Source organism: Abramis brama (assembly GCF_963993115.1).
Source record: "Abramis brama genome assembly, chromosome: 4".
Taxonomy (NCBI): Eukaryota; Metazoa; Chordata; class Actinopteri; order Cypriniformes; family Leuciscidae; genus Abramis; species Abramis brama.
In genome coordinates, this window is record NC_139966.1 from 40,357,541 (window position 1) to 40,384,908 (window position 27,368).

Here is a 27,368-nt window from a genome sequence, read left to right on the forward strand (position 1 = left end):
AAAATCCCCTTAAAAATCTTAAATAAAAAAACATTATTAAAGTAAAATATATTACAATAATTTAATTGAAAAAAGAAAAAGAAAATCAGTAATTTTTGACCGACACGCGAACAGTACCAGAGGGTCGAGAAAAAGAATGATGTGCACAGATATAGCATTTATAACAAACAATAAAATATTCAATTAAAACTAGGAATTGGCGATTTTGATTTCATGGTGACTTTAAGCTTCAACTGTAAATTGCAACAGAGCCATAAACCAGACACAAAATATGAACACATATGGATGTAGGCAATTTTCTATATGCTCCTCTACTGGCCCCCTGGCTTGTGACCTATGCACATGCCAGGTTTTCTGGTGAATGCCTAGAGTAGCTTGTAATCTTCAGTGTTTCCATTTGCTTAGCTATGGGTCCAGCAACTAAAAGTGATAGCCTGCTTTTACTATAACAGGTTAGGAAAATACCACCCTGAGTTTTATGAGGCAACAGGGGCTATAATTGTCTGAAGCTTATATTAGCACACTGATTTCATTACATTTTTTCTTGGCAGTCAGAGCCATTCATAGTGTTAACCAATAGCAAAGATGGCTATTTGGGAATTGTGTTAGCAAACTCATTGAAGTCTGGCTCCATTCTTGTCTGGAACACCCACTTTTTTATGATCCAATCAGTTCCTAATGGATAAATAAAGTACCATTGTACATTATTTTCCCCATTTCACTGGGAAATACACTTTACAAAGTAAAATGGATTGTGAATGACTTTTGTATGTTAAGTAGGAAATGAAGGCCATTATATAGAAATTCCAGAGTTCACAAACAATAGCATAATTAGCTCTGCTCCAAAACTTAGTGAGCTTCAAAAAGCGTGGTTGCAATTTTGCAGACAAAAAAAGGTCAGTTGTCTATTGTTACTAATGTAGAGATGAATGAAGCACAACTCGCAAAGAAGGCACTTTCACACCAAGCAACTTTCGGTTGGTTAAGGTGGCGAATTCCGTGACCAACTTTCAATTTGACCAACACGAGCGAAATATGCACGGGGAACTTTTTCACCCTCACATTTACAATACATGACATTTATTCTTTTAACAGATGCTTTTATTGCAGAATTGCAACAGTAGACTCCGTCCACTCAGGAGACTCAATTCATTTATATGGAGTTTTACGTTAGCGCGTGTTGCTAAGCTAATTGTGTGGTATTTTAATTCGCATTAAAAAAAGTATAACACAACAATATTAGGCAAAATAATACATTTTGAATTACCCTAAACTATTATTAACGATAACAATCGGTGTAGAATGAAATGTTTTTCTAGATTGTGTCGGCCATTTTGGATTTGTTTTGACTGAATTCATTGCAATGTATTCTGGGATTGCTTTCTCCACAAAAGATACAAACCAAGTTGTTTTAGAATTCGTCTTTCTCAAGCTAGTAAGTAATGTGACAAAGGCTACAGACTTACAACTCAGGAAGTAAATGCCTTTTATTAGCAAAATAAGGGAAATGAGTGTACAAATGTTCCCCCAATATGGAGAACACACAGACAAAGGTGGCAGTTTTCTTCAAAATTAATCAACAGTATCGCTTGCCTCAAATGTCTTCTTTCAGACATTTTTATATTGTTTTTTTCTTCTTCTGTGAAATCCCCAACCTTCAAAGTCGCTTTGTCTCTCAATGGCGTTCCTCGGCAACGCGTAATTCTCAGAGTATTAAACCGTTAAAATGGCGGCCAGTGTCTGATGACAGGTGCTTGAGAGACCGATTCCAAGTCCTGCGTGCGTCTCGGCGTCTGACAGCTGAACAGGACTCCTCTCTCCATCTGAAGTGGCTGTTTGGTCTACTCTTGTTGCCATGGAGACCCAGAGGTTTGGACCACCACCGCTCATTGTATTAACCATTAGCTTTCTCTACACCCGGCATATTATATATATATATATATATACATAAACACGCAAACAGATACACGCACTCTCTCTCTCTCTCTCGCTCTCTCTCACACTCGCATTCAATGCATATGAGGATTTGTGCTCTCAAATTAGTAACATCCAGTATGACATTTGTTGACGTTGGAGAGATATTCAGCAGGCAAACCCAAGCAAATGGACAAAGACTGCAGAAACGCATGCGAAGGCACGAGAACCAACAGACTGGATCGAGTAGCACAATCTTCCTCTCTCCCCATAGCAACAACCGCAAAGGCAAAAAAAAAGTAACATTTTACAAGAAAAGGGAAACTTCTCTGATGCAAGAACGCAAAATAAAAAGAAATCCCTTGTGTCTGGGGGGAAAATAAACAACATGGCCGTGACAGCAACGACTGTACGAACATTCGACACAATTCATTTTTAAATGCTACTTTTTAAAATTTCCAAAGACAAAAACCATAAATAAAGCTGACAAAAGTGGCGTAATGTACAGCACTGGTTTAAGACTAATTTCTCCATACTTAGTCTTGCAATCTTTCTCCAACAAAATGCACATCAAAACTGGCTTCAATTGCACCTAGAGAAACAGAATAAAGAAGAAGAGTTACTTAAATGATGCACTATCATATTCAAACAAGGCATTTATGAGTAAACTATTTACTGCACTTTTTACTAGTTCACACTCATTACTTTTCCACATTTAACATCACAATTTAAAGGTGAAGTGTGGAATTTTTATGCCACTTATAATATTAAACATTTTCAAGAAAATTTCAAGCAAAAATATATAGAGAGATTTTTTAGATTTTTTTAATATACTAGATTTTCAAGAAACAAGAAATTAATGAAGTATGACAAACAAGCACAGCTTTCATTATTGTGTGCAGAACTCTACAGCCAAGCCATCAACCAATACATTTAATGATCAATTTGATCAGTTTAATGCATCCTTGCTGAATAAAAGTATTAATTTCTTTCAAAAATGAAATCTTTTGGGCAGTAGTGCATGTTTACAAAGATATTGCCCCTTAAGAGGTAGTCCGGCTCTTAACTTGAAGAAATTATTTACCAAAAATGTATAATTCTTGTTCATCACTTACTCGCACTCATGTCAACCTATAGTAATATAGGTTTAGAATAACATGAAGGTGAGTAAATAATGACAGAAATAAAAAAATGGGGCAAACTATCCCTTAAACGTTGAAACCACTACAGGCGTCACCTTTGAACACACATTCGTCCTGTAATGTTTTATTCCATGATGGCTCTGGGGCCAGTATGTGACTTCATCCGCAATATGAACATTGATTATGCTGCACATAAATACAAACTGCATAGCCAGCATGGCACACGTGACATTGAGGAAGCTGAGCCTCACCAGATACAAGCCCGCTTCTAGAAGAGTCCGCAGTCCTTCAGGTTGTTCTTGATGATGACGTCGGTCACTGCGTCAAAGACAAACTGCACGTTCTTGGTGTCTGTGGCGCAGGTGAAGTGAGTGTAGATCTCCTTGGTATCTTTCCGCTTGTTCAGATCCTCAAACTGACACTGAATGTAGGCTGCGGCCTCTTCGTATGTGTTTGACCCTGTCAAATGGGCAGGAAACATTTTCAGTATGAGGAAGTGATGTCACAGGATGATGTTCCTGTGACATCAAATAACTGGAAACAATGTAATATGTAAGGGTCAGTGTTGGGAGTAACGCGTTACAAAAGTAATGTATTACAGTAACTTATTACTTTTTGTTGCAACACAGTAGTGTAAGGCATTAATAATCAATTTTCAGTAATATTTTACTCGGTACATGTTCAGTAACGCTTGCGTTACAACACACTTTTAGCCCAAAATTTAATTGTTCAAAAAAAAAAAAAAAAAACGGGGGAAAAAACAAGGCCGCGAGACATTAACGAATGAAAAATGCCTAAGTTATTACATGTTCGTGGTCAGTCAATAGCCGCGTGTGGTGTCCAAGTTTGTAAATAACGACTAAATGACAGCTTCTGATATATTTGTATGGCGATTTATTTCATTCATCTCCCTCTTGCTGGTGTACCTTTGTATTGTGTGACATAGTCCAGTAAAAGCATGTGTAGGACAGGTTTAGCAGGAGTGCCGCGAGGCATGATTTCGGTCTCTGTGATCGCGCTGGCCAGTGGAAAAGCGGCTAATAATGAGAATATGGTAGAAGACGACTACATTCGCGGGATGGACGTATGCGCATTACTCTGTTTGTTCTGTGTTTTCTTTCTAACCAGAGAGCAGTATGTTTTCTTTCGTTCGTTTTGTCTGACTGTGAGGCAAGTAGACTCTGAGTTTCGGTTCATTTATGAGACGCGCTTCAATTCACGCGCGGGCGCCTCCGTGCCCTGATTATCTCATCTACTATATTTACTTATTTATTAAATCCAAGCAATTGGTTGATTAAACATTGATTAAAATTAAGATACAATTAATACAAAACGAAATTCACTTTAAAGAAAGGCTTTGTGCTTTCTGTTTGAGGTCTCTGTGAAAGTTTTAAAGCAGTCTTTTAGTGCCGCTTTCAGAGCGCTCACGTCCGTAACTGAGAACTGACACGACCATTGTTTTTTCCTCATAAATGCGAACACGAAGAATAAAATAAAATAAAATAAAATGAATATATTATGTTCTGTGGAGAGCCAACCCTTCTTCATCCGGTGGGTAGTATTAATTTTGGTTTGCTTAGCGTAATTCACAGAATTACTAAAAAATATTTTGCTACCGAAAAGTTAAAGATTTTTTTGTGTCACGCATGCACGCATGTCTATTTCCCTCATATTAACCCTCTGAGGTCGACAAACGCGCCGACGCGTTTTGCCGGATTTTCTCCACATTGTAGCACTATAAACTTAAATTACTCCATCATTTATGGTCATACAGAAAAAAGAAATATAAAAAAAGAATCTGTGATATTTCTCCTTTTGTATGTGTCCACTTACAATCAAATCAAAACATTGTGCTTTTGTAAAATAAAGAAAATAAACAGGGTGTGCGTTCTGCCTCTCCGTCGCGGTGAACTTTTTTTTCTTGAGCACGTCTATAAACTGAAACAAAACTCAGCGAATACTTGTCACACATTTATGAGCCATATACCTTTATAAACATTTAAGTGTGTACTTTTAAATGATCGGATTCAAAACGAAAACAAATATTCTCTGTTTAAGTAATTTGTATAAAACCAACAAGATGTCCAGCTTCTCAAACGCTTGCTCATTACAGTTAATTTGGCCACGCCTACTCGCGCAAAAGATATTCACATGCAAATCTCCACATGGAACGCGAACGCGCTCGTTACCTCAACAACAAAACACTTCACTTCACTTTTCGTCGAGTTTGAAAGACGTGCCTGAGCTTACATTGGATTTAGGCTACCTCAGAAGAAGAAGAACGCGATTTGAAGACAAGAAAGATAAGGTAAGAAATTCTTACATAGCCTAGTTTGTTATTGTTGCATAAATGTCACGTTGCAGCTGAACTGTTGCTAGATATATGGGGAATATTATAATATTTAGACCCGTGTTTACTGTGTTTGTGGATATCTGCTCAAACATAGATATGTTTATGGTAACCATAATGTTTTATATTTGAGAGTGATCGCGTTTGAATGTATCATATTTTGCAAGCGATCGCGTTTGAATGTATCATATTTTGGATGAAAGCAAAACGCACCAAACGGCTTCATGTTTTTATTATTATCTCATTTCATATCATCATAACGGATGGAAACATTTGAAGTAACATGATAATCAATATATTTTTCTCTAGCTTAGTTGTTACTGAAATCTTTTGGAAGATTTATAGGCTGCTATAGGTTATTTATTGTTATTATTATTTTATCCGCACTGCGCATAAACCTTATGCCTACAAGGCACAACAAACCTGGTGTTCATTATATTATATATCGTTGGAAACGTGTGTGTGTGTGTGTATTCTGTGAATTTTAAAAAGGAATTTTAAAAAGCAATTTTAACCAGAAAAATCTAATATTTATTTCCAAAATCGTGCAGGCCTTTCTCTTGATATCAGTATGTTCACTTTTTTTTTTTTCAGGTCCCAGATGCCACTGAGGACTTCAACATTCACATGAGTCTCAGTACGTGAACATGGTAAAGTGAAAATCTTGTAAATGAAAGGTATGTACAATGTTTTTAGGAATGGCACAAAGGTCTCTGTCTTTGAAGTGCTTTTTTGGCATTTGTTGTGTATCTTTGGATTATGTTGTGTTGTAAATAAATCCAAACAATTTAAAAGCCATTCTTTTTAAAATCTCCTCATTTACAGTATTGTGCAAGGTTGCTCAGAATGATAGGGGCCTGATAGCTCCTAATAGGGCCGTTAGGGGAGGTTCTTTGTCTTTCTCAGGTGAGAAAAGCTTACATATTAATGAGCTCTCGCATAAGGCTTTTTCACACAAAACACGTCGTAAAATTTTTAAATCAATATATTGTATTATCTGAATGAGCAGTCAGGGTGATTTTCACATAGTTTTGCAGCAAATATTCTAGGCTACGTCATACAATTTTCAAAAGTCTTGTGAAGAAATAATCAGTATGGGTTTCATGGCCTTATTTCAGTGAGAATTTTTTTTTGTATTTTCAAAAGCCACGCATAAATGTCATTATCTCAAAACTACAAACTTTTACATACATGCTGCTGATATATTATTGTAGCAGAGTTTGTGCTGAATACAGTGAAATTAGACTTTAGCCATGAAAATGTCACAAGTAACAGAAATAACCAGAAATGTCAGAGCATGTCAGAACACCTCCAGGGCCCAGAAAACAGCTCAGACCTCAGAGGGTTAAAGGACAATTCCGGTGAAAAATTAACCTAGGGGTAATTAACACATGGTTACCGAGTCGATCGTTCCCTGGGATGCGTTTTCATGAAAATCGAATGTAAAGAGTTTTATCTCTAAAAACAGATTAGCTTATAACGCTACGCTAGTATATGGGGCACAGAGTAAGTAAAAGTAAATCGCTAGTTAATGCCACTAACAAGGCTCAAAATAGCCTCACACTAACACGGTAGAATAATGAGGGTCCTTACATGCAAACCGAAGCATTGAGAACTTTGTAAGTGTACAGACAGTTTAATAAGAAGATACTTTATAAAGACAGTACATTACGCGTTTGATATATGTGTATATATATATGTGTTAGTATATGTATGCATGTATGTGTGTGTGTGTGTGTGTGTGTGTGTGTGTATATATATATATATATATATATATATATATATATATATATATATATATATATATATAGGGATGTCAAGTGATTCATATTTCGAATCTAATTAATAACAAATTATTCATTAAATTTGGCTGGGAAATTACCCCCTAAAACCTAATTTAAAGCCATTATTGTTTTAAATAAGAAAAGCATCAATTAGACAACTGTAGTATTTGTAAAAGTATGATGGGTTTGTTCGTCAGCCATGACGCTCGCTGTGAGAAATGCTGCAAAAGGAGTGATACAAATGGTTTCCGTGCTGATACTGGTAGAATATCGAATGGCTGTTGTATAAAACACATTATTAACTTCTTATTTATTGAACTGTTGTATAAAATGAATATAGAATTTGCTCTCGTGCTATTTGGAACAATAACAGCACTTACTCAGTATATTGCTTATATAAATATGAGACAAACAAATCATACAAGGGCATTTTTGCCCTGATATCTTGAATTTTAGGGGCATTTTAACTGCATTCTATAGGCTCCATCAAGCAGTGAGTTGTTGCCTTGCTTCATGTTCGTCATCAATCAACGGTATGAAAATGTAAGATGAACTATGTTGGTCTGGGATGGGCTGGGTGCGTTAAATGATTTTATTTGCATTATTTTTCCATAACTTATTAATTGCGTTAAATCGACAGCCCTGAAAAAGTACAGTCATGTAACCGAGAGTAAACCAGTATGGGGGTCTGACCTGCATATTCTGGGTAGCAGATTGTGAGCGGACTCTTCTTGATCTTCTCCTCAAACAAATCCTTCTTATTCAGGAACAGGATGATAGAGGTGTCCGTGAACCACTTGTTGTTGCAGATGCTGTCAAACAGCTTCATGCTCTCATGCATTCGGTTCTGCAGAGAGAGAAATTGGTTGATGGAACATAAGAAATAAGGACAGAAAGAGCTAGAAAATGGGTGTTGATTGAGTATCTTGGCTTGAAAACATCTTTAAACACTTTATTACACACAGTGATATACATCCACTTAACAATCATTTAATGACTACGTTCCGAGCTTTGTATCGAGTTGCCTTTCGCCCCTGCTCAAAAGCTTGATTTATGGAATGCAGACCGAAGGTGGAGATGTGCTTTAGCCCTCTGCCATTTACCATTAAATCAATCAAAACCTGTTTGCGAACCCTTAATAAAGTAGGACTTGGACTGAATCAATATCACGTTGGCATGAATTATATGATAAATGCAGGAATTGGTTTTCTCGCCAGGCAGAATTTTCCCCCCATTCACACGATACACATTCATAAACACTTTAAACTATAGGACCTGTATATAATAGGGCCACCAGTAAATCTATGGCAGGTTTACAGGGGAAAAAAGGAGTTATGCAGCAGAATGCACAAAGTTGCAAATGACAAAGAATTTTCATTTTGGGCGAACTATCGATTTAAGACTCATATAAAAAAAAATTTAAGGAAATACTAATGCTTGCCAGACAGAAAAATAATTAAAGTTATAAGTTATGTTGGGTTCTGGGCTTCAGTTCTGTTTAAATAATAGGCAGCTATAAATTGTTAAATAGATTTAAATAAATTTCATATAATACACAATTCCCTATGTTACTTTATTTTTATTATTTTTATTATAGTTTTTAAATATTAATTTCAATTAGCTTTTATTTTTATATTTCAGTTAATTTGTTTAATTCTATTAGTACGTTTATGTTCTTTTGTAATTTTCATTAGTTTTTTTTTAAATAACTTAAGTTTAATTACATTTTTATTAAGTTTTTGTTTAATTCTAGTTAATTAAACCTGTAATTTAAGTCCTTCAACTTATTTAATTTACTTCAGCTTTATTTCAGTTAACAAAAATGTTTTTAATAGTTTCCTTTATTTTTAATTAACGATAGTAACCGTGTTCAACCAATCACAATACATCAGGCAATCATACAGGCAAATGTTAATCACATTTTTGTTCATTTTTGAATAGCTAAATAGTCAATGGGAGAGTTTTATATTTTTCTTCAATTCCTTAAAAGTATAACATTTACTAAAAAAAAAAATATATATATATATCTCCAAAATGTTTGAAAGAAGTTTGTACATTCCCCGCTTCCAGTTTGAATTAATTATAAAGAAAAGGAATAAAAAGTGGAATTTCAATACAGCACTCCTTGCAAGCACTGTAATTCTGTATTTTTCTAAATAACAGGAAGTATTTTCGCACCATCTCTTCGTCTTCAGCCAGCACCAGGTCATAGTCACTCAGTGCCACGCAGAAGATGATGGCAGTCACGCCTTCAAAACAGTGGATCCATTTTTTTCTCTCGGACCTTTGACCTCCGACATCAAACATCCTGAAATACATAACATTTTAAAATGGTTAACAAAAAATCAGTCTTAAACGAGTGAGCTATTTAGCTGACACAGCTTAAGGGAGCACACGAACTGAAATGAAACCACAGAAGTGATTGATCTGGTACTCGCTATGTAGACTGAAATTCTGTGTGACACAAAAATAGCTTTCCATACGTGAAGTGCACAGCAAACTCGACTTACAATTTCTATAAATAGCATGTTGCTAAGCTAATGCTGTGATGCTCTAAGCATAAAAATACATAACATACACAAATATTGAGTTGGACTCAACTCTGAGGGGTCTAAAGCTAAATATGGGCAAAGAAACTGACGCTATGTACTTCCTCTTCCTGTCTGAATCAGAGTGCAACCAGTTCAAGAATGACACTTCTCTATTTTTCGCACTCTGCTTCTCTTTTCTATCACTCTTGCCCATGATTGCAATAACACACTGTGTGGGTTGTCCCAATATTCACAGTTTACTTAGATCAAAACTCAAACTACTGTGCAGTACTTCCTAATTCAATCAATGGATATGCAAATGCAGATCATTGTTACATGTGATAAAGCTAATAAATGACTGTAGGTGAATTTCACAAAGAAATCTGTCAATTTTGTGAACAATTTAGAATTTTTGCATTACAATATCATTTCAATGACAATTTAAGCACATCTACTCCCAAATTCTCATTACTGTAATGCAAACTGAACAGTAATGCAAGTGATTTTATCACTTTAACATAAATTATATTCAGTACAACAAATATACTACCATGACGCACATGTACAGTTACATTCTATAAATGCACTTCTCAATTAAAATAATTGTGAGCATGTAAATATATTATGTATATACTGTACATAAAAGTGTATTCTCAAAGTAATAATAATTATATTTGCTCACATTATTGTACTGAGAATTAGTAAAGAAGGGAAATGTTTAATGGTCCTAAAATAGGCTTAATTTTCTTGCATTCATTCTCTAAGCCCAACCATTTTTCGTAAGATTTTTTTTTTTTTTTTTTTTTTTTTTTGGGGTGAAATCAGAGTACGTTCTTTGCAACTTTGTAATAAAGCAACCTAAAGTGCTCACTTAAAGTGCAGGTCTTTGAAAGTGAAGTGCGTCTCCACAATGCCTGTGGTTTTGACTCGGGTCCTCAGCACATCCTGTTGAGTGGGTATATAGGTGGCCTGTGCTATTCTGTCCAAATCATTCAGGTAGCTGTGAAGATATAACAGGGAGGGAAGGGTTAGTTCAAATTAAATGAAATAGTATGAGTGCAGTGAGCAGTTCCTGCTGGTTCCAGTAAACCTCTTGACCCAGAGGTCCACGAGACAGGGGAACAGGGGTAGACCTGGGTGGATTTGCAGTAATCCGCTTCTGCTAAAACAGATTTTTATAAACATACACGCAGCTCCGCTCAAACAATTGCACAACACAGTGTAGGTTTTCAGGAAACATCCCTGCTTAGCCATAACGTCTGCCAACTGCCCACTTCATATGATGTTCATGGCCCTGACTAAAAAGGTGTGACACAGACTACGCATAAGCTTGTTATTTGGTAATGCTTAGTAACAGCTTAAACAAAACCCAAACCACATTATGTATTCACAAATATACAATGAGACCTGTACCACACACACACATTTACACAGAAGCTCTGTTCCAAAACCTAGTCAGCTACCCACCTAGACACAAGCATTTCTGATGCAAAGACAGTTCTAAAATGTATGCAACCTTATAAGACATTTAATTTTGGCTGTATAATAAAGCACTTTTAATGTATTCGCCACAGAGAAGGCCAATCCCAGATTGCATCAAAACAAACTCAGTGAACAAAACGTGGTTTACTAATAAGGTGAAACTGAAAAACATAAAACCAGATAGTGCCAGATAAAACCAGTTTCAAACCATAGTTTCATTTGTAATGAACCTATAATTCTTTTATTTTCCTATAAAAGATTTCCATGTGCCATGTATAAATGAATGTAATATTATAACAATTATAAATGATATAATACTTAAAATTTTAATAATTCACGCAAAAACATTAATGTAAAAGCTTTTGATTCATAAAGTGAGTGGTGATACTATAATAATAATAATAAATATTCATAATCCTTTTTTTTTTTTTTTTTTACTGTTTTATGCTTGAATTATTTGACTTTTTATGTAAATTCCATTGATTCCTCAAGTGAGAGTGATACAAAATAATAAGAAATATTCATTCATATTTTATTTAATCTACTATTATTTAGTTATTGTTTTAAAATTATAAAAAAGAAACTCAAATCAAACTCTGAGGCCTGAGACACTAGGATAGGCTCTAGCTTCCCTGCAACCCTACATTGGACAAGCGGTTTGGAAAATGGATGGATGAAAAAAGAAATAAAGCAATAATTAAAAATAGGTTCTGCATATCAATATCGGTCCTACAAAACAATGTGCAGCATTTAATCAGACGCTCATAATGTTCTATTCAGTTCTGATGCTTCCTTAAAAGGCAGCTGCCTATTTAGATAATAAGACAGTTATAGGAAAACAGTGACTACTATTTGTACAGTGATTACTATTTGATTAAGAGAAATAGGAATTTCTGAGTACACTACATAATTGTTATCTGTAATTGCTATGTTTAACTTCTTTATCTTTAGCAGTGGTTTTGTGCAGCATGAAACCTTAACACGCACACACACATATTTGCATGCCTTAACAGTAGCAGCATGTGACACACTTTCATCTGTGTATTTTTCTCTTGTGAAAACCAACATTGTAACACGTGTGGCTAGTCTCTGGGTTTTCTGAGTCAAGGGTAACGGCATGTTCTAGAAGCACGGTAAGCAGGCAGCTACAGGCAGCAGGGCAAATATTGACTAGCTCGTTCAAGGCTCAAACAGTTCGAGTCTGGATACGGCAAGACAGGAGATGTCAGAGTACGGGATAAAGCTGTTTGAACTTGCCGTTTTGGCAGGGGCTGATGTTCAGTGAACAAGAAAAACAGAAGGGGAGGGAACTAGAAAACAGAAGGGGGAATGAACGGTTGAGCACCCAAAAAGGTGAACAGGCTGAAAGAGATAGGAAGGGAGGATGGTATGTGTGGTAGAGAGATAGAGAAAGATAAATAAAGAATGGCTGTGGAGGACAAAAACAAAGAGTTATGAGGTGATTCATCCTCGTCCCCTGCTGAGACCAGAATGCTGTGTGAGATGATAAAATCACAGTCGATAAAAATGTATAATCATGAAATGATGCATATTTTATGTTTATAATTTACAACTCGGGACAATGAGAAATCCATGTGTGCGGTCAAAAACATCGCCTTTGTTTCCGGAAGTATTTTCCCATAGGGATATTAAAGGGATACTCCACTTTTTTTGGAAATAGGCTCATTTTACAACTCCCCCAGAGTTAAACAGTTGAGTTTTACTGTTTTTGAATCCATTCAGCCGAACTCCGGGTCTGGCGGTAGGGGTGGGCGATATGACCTAAAATTAATATCACGGTATTTTTCATCTTTTGAACGGTGACGGTATAATATCACGGTATAACTTCTTTTTTTTCACCAATAAAGAAATTTTCATTGATTTACTCCTTGATATTTATTCCTTTATAAGCAGTTATATATTACTGTATTCTAAATATAATTAGCCTATGTTTTATCCACAACTTTAAATGCTTTAATTTAGGCTATTTTGTAACAGCGCCACAGTTTAGCGCACCATGTAGAACACTCGGGAACCGCACCTGTGGCTGGCTGCACTGCTGCTTCGTGCTCAGTAAGGAATATAGGTAGTAATCTCTATGTGTCTGTCTGTCCGTTTGCATTTTGATTATTTCGAGAACCGTTCATCCAATCGACTTCACAAGGGAGTGCAGTGTCGCATTTGGTGCAATATAGACAGACACGCGAGACGCGACACGTTCAGAATTAATAGTAAACTACAGAACAGCGCGAGCGGGAAGCGGCGCACCTCACGCGAGCAGGGCGGCTATATTCTCCGAGAACGGACACTGCACTAGTGATATAAAACGCACACAGTCTGTTAATTAAGCAATACTTTTAAGGTAGTCTAATATTTTTCTGACTAACAAATTACTGACACAGTAAAGGGTAGATTTAAATAAAGAAAAACGAAATTTAAATAAAGAAAAACGAAATTTAAATAAAGAAAAAAACGAAATTTAAATACAGAAAAAATGAAATTTAAATAAAGAAAAACGAAATTTAAATAAAGAAAAACGAAATTTAAATAGGCCTAAAGAAAAACTAAATTTAAATAAAGAAAAAACGAAATTTAAATAAAGAAAAACGAAATTTAAATAAAGAAAAAAACGAAATTTAAATACAGAAAAAATGAAATTTAAATAAAGAAAAACGGAATTTAAATAAAGAAAAACGAAATTTAAATAAAGAAAAAACAAAATTTAAATAAAGAAAAACGAAATTTAAATAAAGAAAAAACGAAATTAAGTTTGCCTAAATTAAAAACGAGATTAATTTAGATTGATAATAACGGGTAAAAAGTCTAATACATTTTGTTTATTCTATTTTCCACAATGTCAAAGCAACAGCAGCAATACAAGCTCAGGCATGCACTTCGGTTCATACAAACTCCGCTGTTCTGCGCTCTAGCCAGAGAACACTCTTGTTGCAGGAACACTCAGGCGTCGGTTCTATTTCTAGCATGCACGCGTTTTCCGTGTGGCTCGAGCCGCGCCTGAGACGCGTGTCTCACGCAGGCAGTGTGCAAACTCCAACCTTTTAACATGGGAGCCGAAATAAAAACAGACACCCAACGCAGCTGAGACTCTCACGCCAGCAGCCAGTGTGTTGGCGGCCTTATTCAAGCGCGAATGAGAACCGTTTCGCGGGGGATCCCAGGTGTCAATAAAACAAAAACAAAAACGTTTTTTCGTTGTTGTTTTATAAATGCTCTGACAATTGTTTAATAAATGTTCAATCAAAATGCAAAACATCGCGTCTTTTTTTTATTTTTATTTTTATTTTTTTTAGTCGACTAATCGTTGTGCAGGACAGGACTTTGGTCGACTAAGCATTTCTTTGGTTGACTACAGCCCTAATGTAAATGCAGCCGTTCAAGGAACATAATTGATTTATTACGGTATTGACGGTATTAGAAAATCCATGTCGTGGCGCAATGTCACACCGGTGATGACTATGACACCGGTGTACCGCCCACCCCTATCTGGCGGTACCACTTTTAGCATAGCTTAGCATAGATCATTGAATAATTGCTAATGGTCCTGTCCGATTCAATGATCTATGCTAAGCTATGCTAAAAGTGGTACTGCCAGACCCGGAGTTCGGCTGAATGGATTCAAAAACGGTAAAACTCAACTGTTTAACTCTGGCGGAGTTGTAAAATGAGCCTATTTCCAAAAAAAGTGGAGTATCCCTTTAAAAAGTCATCGTTATATTGAGTTTTAAGCCATGAACCAAATCATCCAGCTACGAGGTGAATCACAACATTACAAACTTTAAAATAAAAGTTTTTGAGAATCTGACAAAAATACAAAGGTTACAAGACTGTACATAACAGCTTCAAAAGCATTGTGAAATTTAAAATTTAAAATCATGGAGAAACATTTAAAACTATTGATTTAAAGTTATGGATGTATATCTGAGAACCGTTTGAGGCAAAAATGTTGTGTAGGCGAAACAATTGAGATATTAAAGAGATTTTCTTTTTCCTGTGGGGTGATTCATCGCCTAGTGCTTTAGCGATTCATTGGTTAGGATGCGGTGCAAGGTGAAGCAGAGGACATATAGAGAAAGACAGCATGGGTAGAGGAAGACCGAGATGTAGACCCACTATGCTGCTGAATCGTTGAGCTGGTATTCTCTGGATCGACTGAAACAGGCCTGCACTCCTCCATCCTTCCACAAACGCTTTATCACTCCAGCCAGCTCTGCTGTCATGAAACCCTCCTCAGCGCTGCCCGCCAACACAAACAACTGCCGCGCGTCATCCTGACACAGAGAGAGGACAGCAGATTTAAATTAGCATTGTCATTGTCCTAATAATCATCCAATCACAATTGACTTAATACCGTAACCTTAGTTTTTGGTTTTTTAACCTTTACGGCTTATTGTTTTATACAAGCTAACATCTTGATTTTGGTATGATAATAGGTTTGTTATACAGATCTGAAAAAAGGCCTTTATCAAAAATGACAAATTATCGGCTAAAAAAAAATAAGGCTTCATTAGTTAACATTAGTTAACTACTTTAGATAATATGAGCTAAGAATGAACAATACTTTTAACAGCACGTACATTTACATTCAAGGATTTATTTTATTTTTCTTACAAATATCATTAATTATTCATTAAGAAATATCATTTTGTTTTTGGGGGGAGGTTGTACCATATGACATTTTACAACCTGAACTATCCTGGTCATTTTTCTTCCGTACGACTCTGACATTTCACTTACTTTATGCCGTTACGATTTCTTCCATTCCATTTGTTTTTTTTATTTTTATTGGGGTTTTTTTTACAAGTGGTCCATCTTTTCATTTTTACAATGTCTGTGAATCTACACAAGTTGGCCGTGGGAGAAATGAAGCGCACCAGGCCACCAATCCTGTGACTCACCGCTCGCGCTGCGTCTCCGAAATCGATCTTGAGCCGCCCCATGGCACGAATGATGGCGATGATAGACTGAATAGTGTTGCTGTAGACAACAGCTTTGTACTGTTTGCACTCCTCCTCCGAGTAGCCTGCCTCATGGATGATTCTATGCAGAGAGTCACCAATAAATTATATTCAGCCTTAAACGGAAGTATAATTAGATTAGGAAATGAAAACAAAACACTTACTTCATTTGTTTGACTATTGTACTCTTCCCAGACTCCCCAGCACCTGTAAAAGAGCAGTTGCGTACGAGTTAACACACGTGTCTACAAACAACACAACTAGCTCAAGACTTAATGAATTTCAAGAACAATGACTGGGTTAATGTATTCACTCGTATGAGCCCCTCAAGACGGAAAACCAAAATTAAAATTCAAAAAGCCTGACAATTTCAGTTTAGTGCTTTGTTTCTGAGTCCCTGCGTGAATTTTTAAAACCCTGTAGAGCGATGTACACAACGGCTGTCTCTTTAGTCCTGGAAATACAAGATCTAAGACTGAACATTGTTGTACATAGTTGTTCTAACACTTTAATTTTTTCATTATTGCATGCAGTATGAATATTTTATTAACTTCTCGGGAGATAATTCTGTCATCATTTACTCCCTCGTGTCATTCCAGGCATCCACTATGGCCTTCTATCTACCGTGAAGTAGTTTTGAAGAATGTTTGTTGAGTCAGACAGACGTAATTCTCAAGGTTATGCGGGTTAGGAACGACATGATGGTGAGTAAATAAAATGCTGTGTATATAAAATCATCAGACCAAACCTAACTGTTCCTATACCGTGTGTGTTCACAAATGTGCACAGCTGGTAAACTTTGTCAGCTCCTGGTGCAGCATCGATTGGTTCAATAACGGCTCCACTTATAGAATCCAATTTAGCCAGCTTATCTACTGGGATATCGTTCCCTAGCACTGAGACAGAAAACTTCACTGCTGTGTGTGTGTTGTCTTGATCTGCTTAACAGAAAAACCCCATGGACTTAAAAGACTATCTGGTTTTCAAACCAATGGCAGACAGGGGAAAAGGGTTCAGCAACTAAAAGCTGTCAAAATCGACTTGAATAAAATGAAATTTGCTGCGCCACATGCCTTTCCGATATCTTTGCTCGTATTTTGCAAACGTTACCAAGTTTAAATGGTCAAGGTGCTTTCAGTAGAGCTTAACTTGTATTGCACATTGTGAACATTCCTTTAATATAAACACATATATGCACTTTAAATGTGCACAGCTCTTTGCCTAAGGCTTAGTGACTGATCAAAGACCAACATCGGATTAGCTTATTATGGGTTACAATGGAAACCAAGAGTAAGTGGATGGTGACCGATCAACTTAAGGGTTCAAGAGTGTGGAAAAAGGGTTCGGCCATTTCAACATAATACAATCAACAGCACATCAGACCAGCACTTTGTGGATGGCAATTGATCTATACAACACAGTACACAAAGGTATATTAAATTAATTTACATATTGTGTTTTTCTTTGTCCTTCCTGAATTATATGTATATGTATGTATATATATATATATATATATATAATATCCTTTTTCTTTTAGTTTTAGTCATTTTAGTACTTAAACTTATTTATTTTAGTTCAGCCAAGACATTTCTAATTTCCGTTTAAGTTTTTCATCTAATATTTTATTTAGTTCAGGTTTATTTCAATTACCGAAAACAATTTTTTTATATATAGTTTTAGTTAACTTTAACAACACTGACCATAGTAGAGGTGTATTTAATTCACTGAATGTATGAACTGCATTTGTAACGCAGTTTTTTTAATAAATTAAAATATAGGAAAATATGAGGGTCATGTCATAGATCTGTTTGTGTTTTGCGGTGTTATCAGTGTGTAAAATCAGCTCCTCCCATGGAAAACGAAACAAAAGTTTAATTTCCGTACTAAAACATCAATACACCTGTAACAGAAGAATTCCTGTGGCTGTGACGGAATATTAAACCACTGAATCAGAAAATAGAGTTGTATGTTTTTATAACAAGAAACTGTGTTATGAGCAGTGCTGGAAACAGCCCTCCAGGGCTAGTGCAACCTGGGAGAAATCTTTATAAAGCTACGGACAGACAAAGAGAATGTGCCACTAGAGGAACAAGGTGCGAGCCAGTTTCTATTCGTGAAAATGAACTGTGGAGGAGCTGTGGCACAATTACACTCATCTTGCTTTTGTCCATTTAACACATTCGATCATGCACACATATGCATGCATTCGTACACGCGCATGCTCGAGCCCAGTCTCTTGTCACACTGCCATAGCAACCGGCCCTGTTTCTGAGGACATGTTGCCAAAGAGGGCTCCGATACCTGATGGGCGCATGCCAGTGAAAAGCAGCTCCGCAGCGTATCGCTCATATGCATGCGTTTCCAGTAATGCATGATAATCCCTATTTGTCATAGTAACTTGCTCTTGGCTTCCTGCTGATTGTGCGCATAAAGCATGTGCCACTTTATTGTGGCAGATAAAACTCCTTTCCCTGATCATCGTTTCTGGTGGCACATGTCCATCTGGATGCAAATATGAGATGTTAACTTGTTAGAACTGAACTGTAAACATTTGCTGACATAACATTACTTAAATAATTTTAGCAGTGCTTCCTCCTAATTGGAGGGAAAAAATATATAAAAGGATTCACTTGGTTCGTAATTTAGCTGAATACTAAAAAATGACTAACGTACCAAAATGAATGTCAAAATAAACAAATATCAACCGATTATTCAACCTGGCTGACGTATCGACTTTAGTGGGTTGAAAGAGCCAAGTGGTTCCTCACAACAACACCCGCCATGACACGCCTTGTAAACTTACAAATTAGGTCAAAGATGTTGTGACACTGTGAGCAAACCTGCAGATACGACAGCTGGAGTGTGATAAACAAATGTCAGCAAATGTTGGAATTGCCTTGGGTGAAATAGTTTCCTCCTTCGGTGTATCTTACAAAGACATGTTTGTTATATTTTACCCCAAAATGAAAGAAACAACATAACATATTATTTTGCATTTTTTAAAAAAGTGTGTCCACAATGTGTTTTTGTTCTGTTAGAGCCAATTTAAGAATGCATATATCTTAATAAATTAATATTAATCTCACTAAGCTGCCTTGCAAACTATTTGTAACCAGAAAAGCATTCAATTTTATCTAGTTCACTAAGAGTATCAGATGCTTACCCAAAAGTATCTGATACGCTTTACCCGTAGCTAGTCAGCTACCATTTTAAAAAATAATGTTACGTCATAATTAATTTTATACATGGGTAAATCAACGGACAAATACACGTAAAAAGATATCAAAATGCCCTTCTCGGTGAGTATCCTCGTAAACGCAGTCGCTTATGGCTTACGTGAATGTCAACAATTAAGAAAGAAAACGAGTGCGTATCATTATATTGGATCCGTGCATTCGGTCTTAAAGTGACAGCAGCCTAATATTCCGGCTCCTGTCTGTCATCAATGTTAATCAAACAACAAAATACAAAGAGAAAATCACTTTTATAGCTGTCACAAAGAGTAATTCTATTTAATTTATACAGAGAAGACTGTCATTTTACATTTGATTTATTCAATTTCTGTACCTGGATACTGTTAGACCTACCTGAAAAACATGAAGCACTGTTTATTTATTCATATTCACTCCCTTACAAAATCATTTTACAATGATTAATTCTTTCTAAATGGAGTTATTCAAGTCATCTGGTGAATTTGTTTTTTAATATCACAAAAATATATCACAGAAAAACATATATCGCAATCATGCCAGGTTTTTTTCCAAAATCATGCAGCCCTACTGTATAGACCAGGGCAAATGTGCTTTGACATAACATTTTATGCACCATATACTGTAGAAAATTTACTTTGGCATGAAAACTCTTTAGCAGAAATGTTTTTATCTTTTCTCTTACGTCTATGTGTCTCCTGTTCTATATATGTTAGTACAAATAAAATATATGCTGACAGCTTATGATGAAAGCTGGATTTCATCATTTCATTTAGAAGAAGAACAACAACAGCACTCCAAAACCTGCAAAACATGTTTTATGTATGTTTGCAATCTTTTAGTATTAAGAAAAATATGATCACATTTCACCTCAGGCATCATTAAAGTACATCTGTTGTTTTCAGTTCCTGTGTGATTATATAAGCCAGCCACCTAGCGTTGAGAAAGATCACAAGGCGTTTTCATTTTCATTATTCCACTAATCATACTTTTTATGAATAGCATAATGATCTTAATAAGTGATAGCAGCAGACCTCGTGTTTGTCGCACTTCACAATCTCCCATTTCCATCTACAAGGTTTCCTTGAGATTTGACACAATGACCACTTTTTTTCTGGCCCCTTCGAGGATACTTCTCCCCATTTTTGTACAGATTGCAATCGATAACAGGCTTGCATCACAGCCCTATCTGTGAAACACAACTCCAGCATGTCTCAACACACTGACACCATGTGACAACTCGAATGCAATGCTTTGTCGCACTGCCCCGTCTTATTAGATTACAGCAAACACACGCTCTGTATTATATTACACAATTCAAGCCCTTGTAATGATCCTCACATGCAGGTACATTTTCACGTGTTGTTTTTGCCGGTTTTCACAAGATGAACTGTGTAATTTCCATGTAATTTTTCACATTTTGGGTCAGTTGATGGAACTGTCATCAACTTGCCCTACTGGTTCAGTGCTATATCTTTATTTTTCTGTATGTATATGTATCTTTAAAGGGTCATGGCATGAGAAATCCAATTTTCCTTGATCTTTTGACATATAGGCAGAGATCTTTGTACCATTAAAACATCCTGCAAGTTTCATATAGCTTAAAACGTCCTCCTCATAATAAACAAAGCTCCAATCAAATAATAAATCAAGCTCCAAAAACAGCTTATGATATTGGGTGACCTGTGACATCACACGGGCAAATACAGTCTTACGAATAATGTGTGAAATGTATAATATGTATAATATTATTAAAAAGTCAGTTGACTGCTTAAACAAACTGAGCAATGTTTGGAAAGCACCACAGAGCCACAGTGTTAAAAGCCAACCAACAAATAGCTTACTTGTATCTGTCTCGACTCATTAAACTAGGAAAACAATATTTTAAAATAGGAAAAAACACACTTTTCCTTTAAATCCCAAAGCATACTCTACAGTAGCTACAGTAGATTATTTTCAGTCACAGCTCCATGTAAATATTTGACACCTGTAATTGGAAAGACTCCTTCAGAAGGAAGAGAACGGGAGTGGAAAGGACACACTATTTTAATTATGTCTCACCAGAGAGACCTGTAGCCCAAAGGGACTTATCAATGTACCCATCCAGGGGAGAGAAAGAGAGAAAGAGACAGTCACACAGACACATGCACAAGTGCATCTCTGAAACAAAGAGTCTCTTAGATGACCCAAGATGAACAGTTTGTTCTTTTGGAACCCAATAAAGTCATGACTCGCACACTAATTTGAGCACGTAAACTCCTAATGAAGACTAACAATCTCATTTGGTATTCCCAAAACATCTTCTATTGAATCCACGTCTCACAAAACACACAGAGTCAACAAACAACTCACACTCACAGTACTTTGACTTTTTAATTTCTAAACTTGTCTCTTTTGCAGGGTTTGGATTAACCTTAAAGTCAAAATGTGACCGTTTTCTTAAACTAAACTAGATATTCAATGCTGGACGGGACTCAATTGGGTCAGGAATTGACTGGAAAGTGATTTTACAAAGACTGCATTATCTACAAAAGTAACCTAGTATCTTAGTCTAAATAATGTAAATCATTTAAAAATGATATGCCGTTAATCAATTGCTATTAATCACACCTTAAAACTTGTTATTATAAATACTATATTTACACACTGACTCCCAAATTAATATACAATCAAAATAAATGAAGCATATTTTATAATATATTTTTTATTATACCTATACCAAGTGTTATCAAGGCCAGTATCGCAGATATGGATACCAAATTAATTAATTTATAAACTATTAATTGAATTGATTTTTTTGATTATTTTTAAATGTTTTATACTTAATAAAAATGTATATTTTATAATTAGCCACTTTTTTTCAGTTTCTGAGTGTAAAATGAGTAATAATTATAGTAATTTAACATTATATTATAGGTCTAAACTGTAAATTATAAATTGTTTATGCGTCAAACAGTACATATTACCTGCAGAAATTAATGTGCTTATTTTCTTAGGCTACAAAATCTGGTGGTTAGTTAACAAGTTAGTTAGTTAAATCTCCCTTTTATAAGCATTAAAGCTGTACTACTAATGGAAAACACCGATAAGTAGTGTTGGAGTGCTTTGTGACGTTCATTTATTGAACGGCTCTCTGAACTTTCACTCCGGTGACATCATTGGAATGTAAACGGTATGCACATCTAAGCCTCTTAAAACCCTCAAACCATGACGTGCCACAAGACTGATCTGTGCTGTCACTCACCCACACACACACAACTACTCTATAACAGATAACAATACCATACTAAATAACCAACGTTTTCATGACCAATTGATTCCACACTAAATATCTTCGTAATTCCTTGTGTTTTTCATTAAAGGAGGTGTTTGAAGGACAAGGTGATGCATCACTTCAGTGTGTGTGTAAGTGATCAACAGAGAGATGGTCTGAGGTTTACATGGTTTACAGATATTAGTGCTGCTACATTAGGCCCAGTCGGTTCATTTTCATCCCTGTTGTTCCGAACACGACACGCACACCTCTGCTGAGACCAGCTGTCCAGCAATCGGTTGGGTTATCAAACACAAGCCGAAGGTTATGATCCGCAGTACACCACACCCCGACCTCTATGGTGCAAAAACACTAGCAATTTCCTGCCAAAAGCTGCTAAAGCAACATCTAATGGAAATCAACCCAAAGCACCAGCTGTAAAAAATAATAATAATTGTATTCGTATTAGGGATAGAAAAATTAATCAGTCAACATTGGACCATTTTAGACAAAATTATCAGCCAAAACCTGTTCTCACTCGGCTATTTAATGGATTTAATGGACCGCCTTGTCAATGGATTAACCTTTTTTGTTTTTAAATAGTATAATGTGGTTTTTGTTGTTGTTGTTTTTCAAATATTATAATAATTTAAAATCAAGAAAATATTGTCCGAACAAATTGTTGATTTGATTTAAACAACTTTGTGTACATTTCATCTGGCAACATTAAATGTAAATATCACACAACAAAGTCTTATTTTGTGATAACCAGATGAAAATACATTATCCTGCTTATTACATGGGCACTTACCAGTTAAGTAAATAATATAAAAATATCTAAAACATTGTTAAATCATTATTATTATTATTTTGTGATTTAGGAATATTCAAAATATTTTTTGAATATTACATGTTGAAGTATTACATGTTCGCCATTGACAAACTTGTTACCTAGATGTGCATCGACACTGAAATAAAATCACATTTGCTCCACCACAAATCTCTGTGCAAATGTGTTCTGTATGATGAATTACTTTAATAGAAATCTACAAGATTAAAAAAAAAAAAAAAAAAAACTCATATCTGTCCATGAGAAATAAAAAAAACAGCTTTCTTTCTAATGGATTAGATTTAAAATATTGTTGGATTTTATTGTTGGATCGAAATGCTCATATATTACAGCATATTACAGCCAAACATTTGGTACGTCGAGCGATTGCATCGTCACGTGTGTGTTCTGGCTGCTAAACCACGTCAGGTGTCAATGCACCCAAAGCGTGATGTTCACGGGGTCGACTACGGCCCAGTGCCTGATACGGTTCTGTTTTAGACAAACACATGAACTCACCAAACCCTCCATGTGCTGGTCATTTCTGCAAACCAAAGAGGACTTCCATATTTACTACTCAGAGTGTGAGTGTGCATGTGTGTGTTGGTTCCTTTCTTTCACCAGACTCTATTGGTGCCACTGTTGGGTAATTTGAACACACTGAGTTTGTGTGTCTGTGTGCGTCTGCATGTTGCCTGGAGACGTATTTGAGATACCATCTAGCTAACATATCGGTGGAAGCGGTGGGTACAGGTCAAAATGACTGCAGACAGTACCGGCTTGAACATAGAATTACAGATTAATGCAACAGACACAACAGATAACAGACACAAATGTTGTATCTGTTGTCTGGCATCAGTATGATATCTAGCCATTTTTTTGGTAACTAGCTCTGAGGAATGGAAAACTATTATATTGTAGTTCTTATAAAAAAAAAATATATATATATATATTATGCTAGCCTGACATTCATTATGGACTAATGTTTTAAAGCAGAAAACTAATCATTGCTTTTCATAATAGTTAATGGCTTATGATTAATCAGAGTTGGGGTTAGTAGTTTTACATCAGGGTTAAGGTGGGATATTTAGTTCCAGTACTACAGTTAGATCATTGTAGGTACAGTACAGAATTAGATATGGGTTAGAAATGTAATGTACTGTAAATAGCATTAGATGCAGGTATTGGTGACTGATTGAAAGTAATGGATATGGATTAGCACAGCTCAACAGTAGGGATTTTTTTTTTCTGTGTGACTGGTCAGGCCAATAGTTCAGATTTCTATTCGCCACGCCAACATTTTTTATGGCCCGCAAAACAAAAACATACATAAATAAATAATAGTAATTTTATATATTTTATACAAATGTTTCAAATTTGAATGTAGTCATGGTTCAGTGAATGGATTTAAAAGGCTGTATGGGAAGGATACACTATGTTTTCTTGTAGGCTTATTTTATGTTCTTGTATATTCTTTTAACATTTATGGATAATAACAAACTTCATTCGACTGCTGTCTATAGGAAACATCACGAGCAATATAATATAGGCCTAATATAATAGTAGGACTATAATACAGGTTAATATAATAATTTCTCAATTCCACACTTTTTTGTCATCCTTAATTAAAAATAAAATGTTAATTTATTAATAATATCCATTTCTGATAATCGCAGGTTGGTAAAGTCATGCGCGTGTTTATGCATTAAACTCGTGGCCACGACATAAGGATGACGTTACCTCGACAAAAGGATATTGTGGCCAAGACATTATCACGAGTTTAATATGTCATAACCACGCATAAATGCATGTAGGCTACACCTCAACACAAGCCTTGCCTTCATCATGTCATGAACCTGCGGTTAATCTCAAATGTGTATCTGTTGAATCTATCACATGTTTAAGTGCTGACAGACAGTTGCGCGAGACATTATCATGATCAAATGTACCATCATTTCACAACGAGAAGGCAATGAAGCAACAGGTCGCCATTCTCAGACCCCTCCTACATTTAAAAGCATCATCAGCCCAACATCACATTACCAATGGACCCTTCAAAAGATGCATTTCCGTCTACTTAAAGCTATTCTTTTAGTTTCCATTGCACCACATCGTGTGTGTGTGGTTTGTTATGAGTGCATTGCGACAGTTTTCTTTTGACAGCTCTGTCACTTTGTCAATTTATGGGAACGATCAATATTTCCTTCTATCCAAATGTTCTGTAATTAATAATGTATAATGATTCTGAACAAAGTGAAATGTTGAGCATCTGAAAGTTATAAAACATATAAAGCAATATGAAGATAGCTACAAAGTAACACTCCCGAATTCTTCAAAAGACAAACAGCACACTCAAACTCTCCGTTATAGTTTTACTGGTAACTGCAGCGTGATATTGTTTTAGTGTCTGTCTATAAAGCAGTTATAACAAAGAAACGGGACAATTTAGGCCTCTCATGTATGTTTAATTGTTTCTTACCGAGCAGCAAGAGTTTGACCTCTCTGGCCGCTTTCTCTCCGTCATCTCTCAGGTTTCTGTCGATCATTTTACTCCTCTCCACCGCCGCCTTATCCTCCGTGCTTAACGTACAGCCCATCCTTCCTCGCGACGATCCGAACCGTTTAAATCTAACGCACAGTATTCAACATGCACCAGCTCCCTCTCCGGAAAACCTCACGCCCTTCTTAAAAAAAAAAAAAAAACAACCGAGCGCAAAAGGGGGTCTTGAAAATCAAAAGACAAGAGGATATGGTCTGGCTCTTGCCTCGTTCGATCAAACTATTCCGTTTGCCTCCTTTATTTCACCGTAAATCCCTTCAAAGGGATGAAAAAGGGGTCCGTAGAAGCGTAGCGATCCGTTCACCAGCGCGTCAGTACTCACGGGCTCGCGCTGCTTCCTGTTCGCATGCATGCAGGCGCGTTCACGTGCGCGCGCTCTGCCTCAGCATCATCAGCAGTGAATGATGAGGACATGAATGATGCAGGGCGAGGCACGGGACGTGTCATCTCTTCCTGACAATGAGCTGCTGCTTTGCGACGGCCACTTTCAAACAGACTGGGAGTTAATAACTTCATTTTTATATGTTTATCCTCCACTGACAATGTAAAAATTACTTAGACATTTTTATTAATTTACTTAAGTAAATATCTTGGCTGAACTTAAAATGTTAAGCTGCCGTGACTTAAAACCTGCCAAAATTGTTAGTAACTGAGATTTAAAAGAATAAAGTAAAAGAAGATTGCTTAAGTTGTTTCTAGCCAAACTGGTATGTGGTTTTAAATTCAGTTTTATGTGCTTCATATGTTTTCTATGCGAAATATTGCCACATATAGAGTGAACTACAAGTTATGATATACTTTTATTTATGATAAACACATTTTTTAGTCAAATTTCCTGATTTCTTTAAATTGTGGTGTGTTTTTCTAAAGCATAGTTGACACCAGTTACTAAAAGTTTAAAGTTCGTATAACAGCAATCTCGATGTCACATTATTGTTGTTTGGTTCTAAAGCATTATTATTATTATTATTATTATTATTATTATTGTCCTATTATTATTATTATTATTATTTTTCATTATTTTATTCATTTACTTCAGTAAATGTCTCATTTATTTGTGCATCTCTCAATCGTCATGTATTGATCCCTAAAATGAAAACTACTATTTTTAAGACATATTATTGTGAGACATATGGACAAATATTTATATGTGTTTTATGTAAGTAGTCCATTATAGTGTTGTACAAATCGGATTGATTTACATTACAAGCTATCAGAATTTCATCTTACCCTTTAATAGCAACATAAAACACAATATCTACACCTAATTTTGCTAGGTTTGGGCCTCTGAATAAAATGTATGTGTTTATCGTTCCTTAAGTGTGAGCTTTTCTTTTA

The 27,368-nt window shown here is 35.8% G+C and overlaps 1 protein-coding gene across 1 annotated transcript; it reads right to left on the reverse strand.

The window, feature by feature from the left end:
• Nucleotides 1-1,469: 1,469 nt before the first annotated feature.
• gnai1 (guanine nucleotide binding protein (G protein), alpha inhibiting activity polypeptide 1) lies at nt 1,470-26,394 on the reverse strand. Its single transcript, XM_084112374.1, has 9 exons — nt 25,950-26,394; nt 16,344-16,386; nt 16,120-16,261; nt 15,335-15,492; nt 10,593-10,721; nt 9,369-9,498; nt 7,884-8,037; nt 3,308-3,515; nt 1,470-2,506 (listed from the first exon to the last, which is right to left on the reverse strand). The coding sequence occupies exons 1-8, from the start codon at nt 26,065-26,067 to the stop codon at nt 3,325-3,327; spliced, it is 1,065 nt and encodes a 354-aa protein (XP_083968500.1). The 5' UTR covers nt 26,068-26,394; the 3' UTR covers nt 1,470-2,506; nt 3,308-3,324.
• Nucleotides 26,395-27,368: the final 974 nt, after the last annotated feature.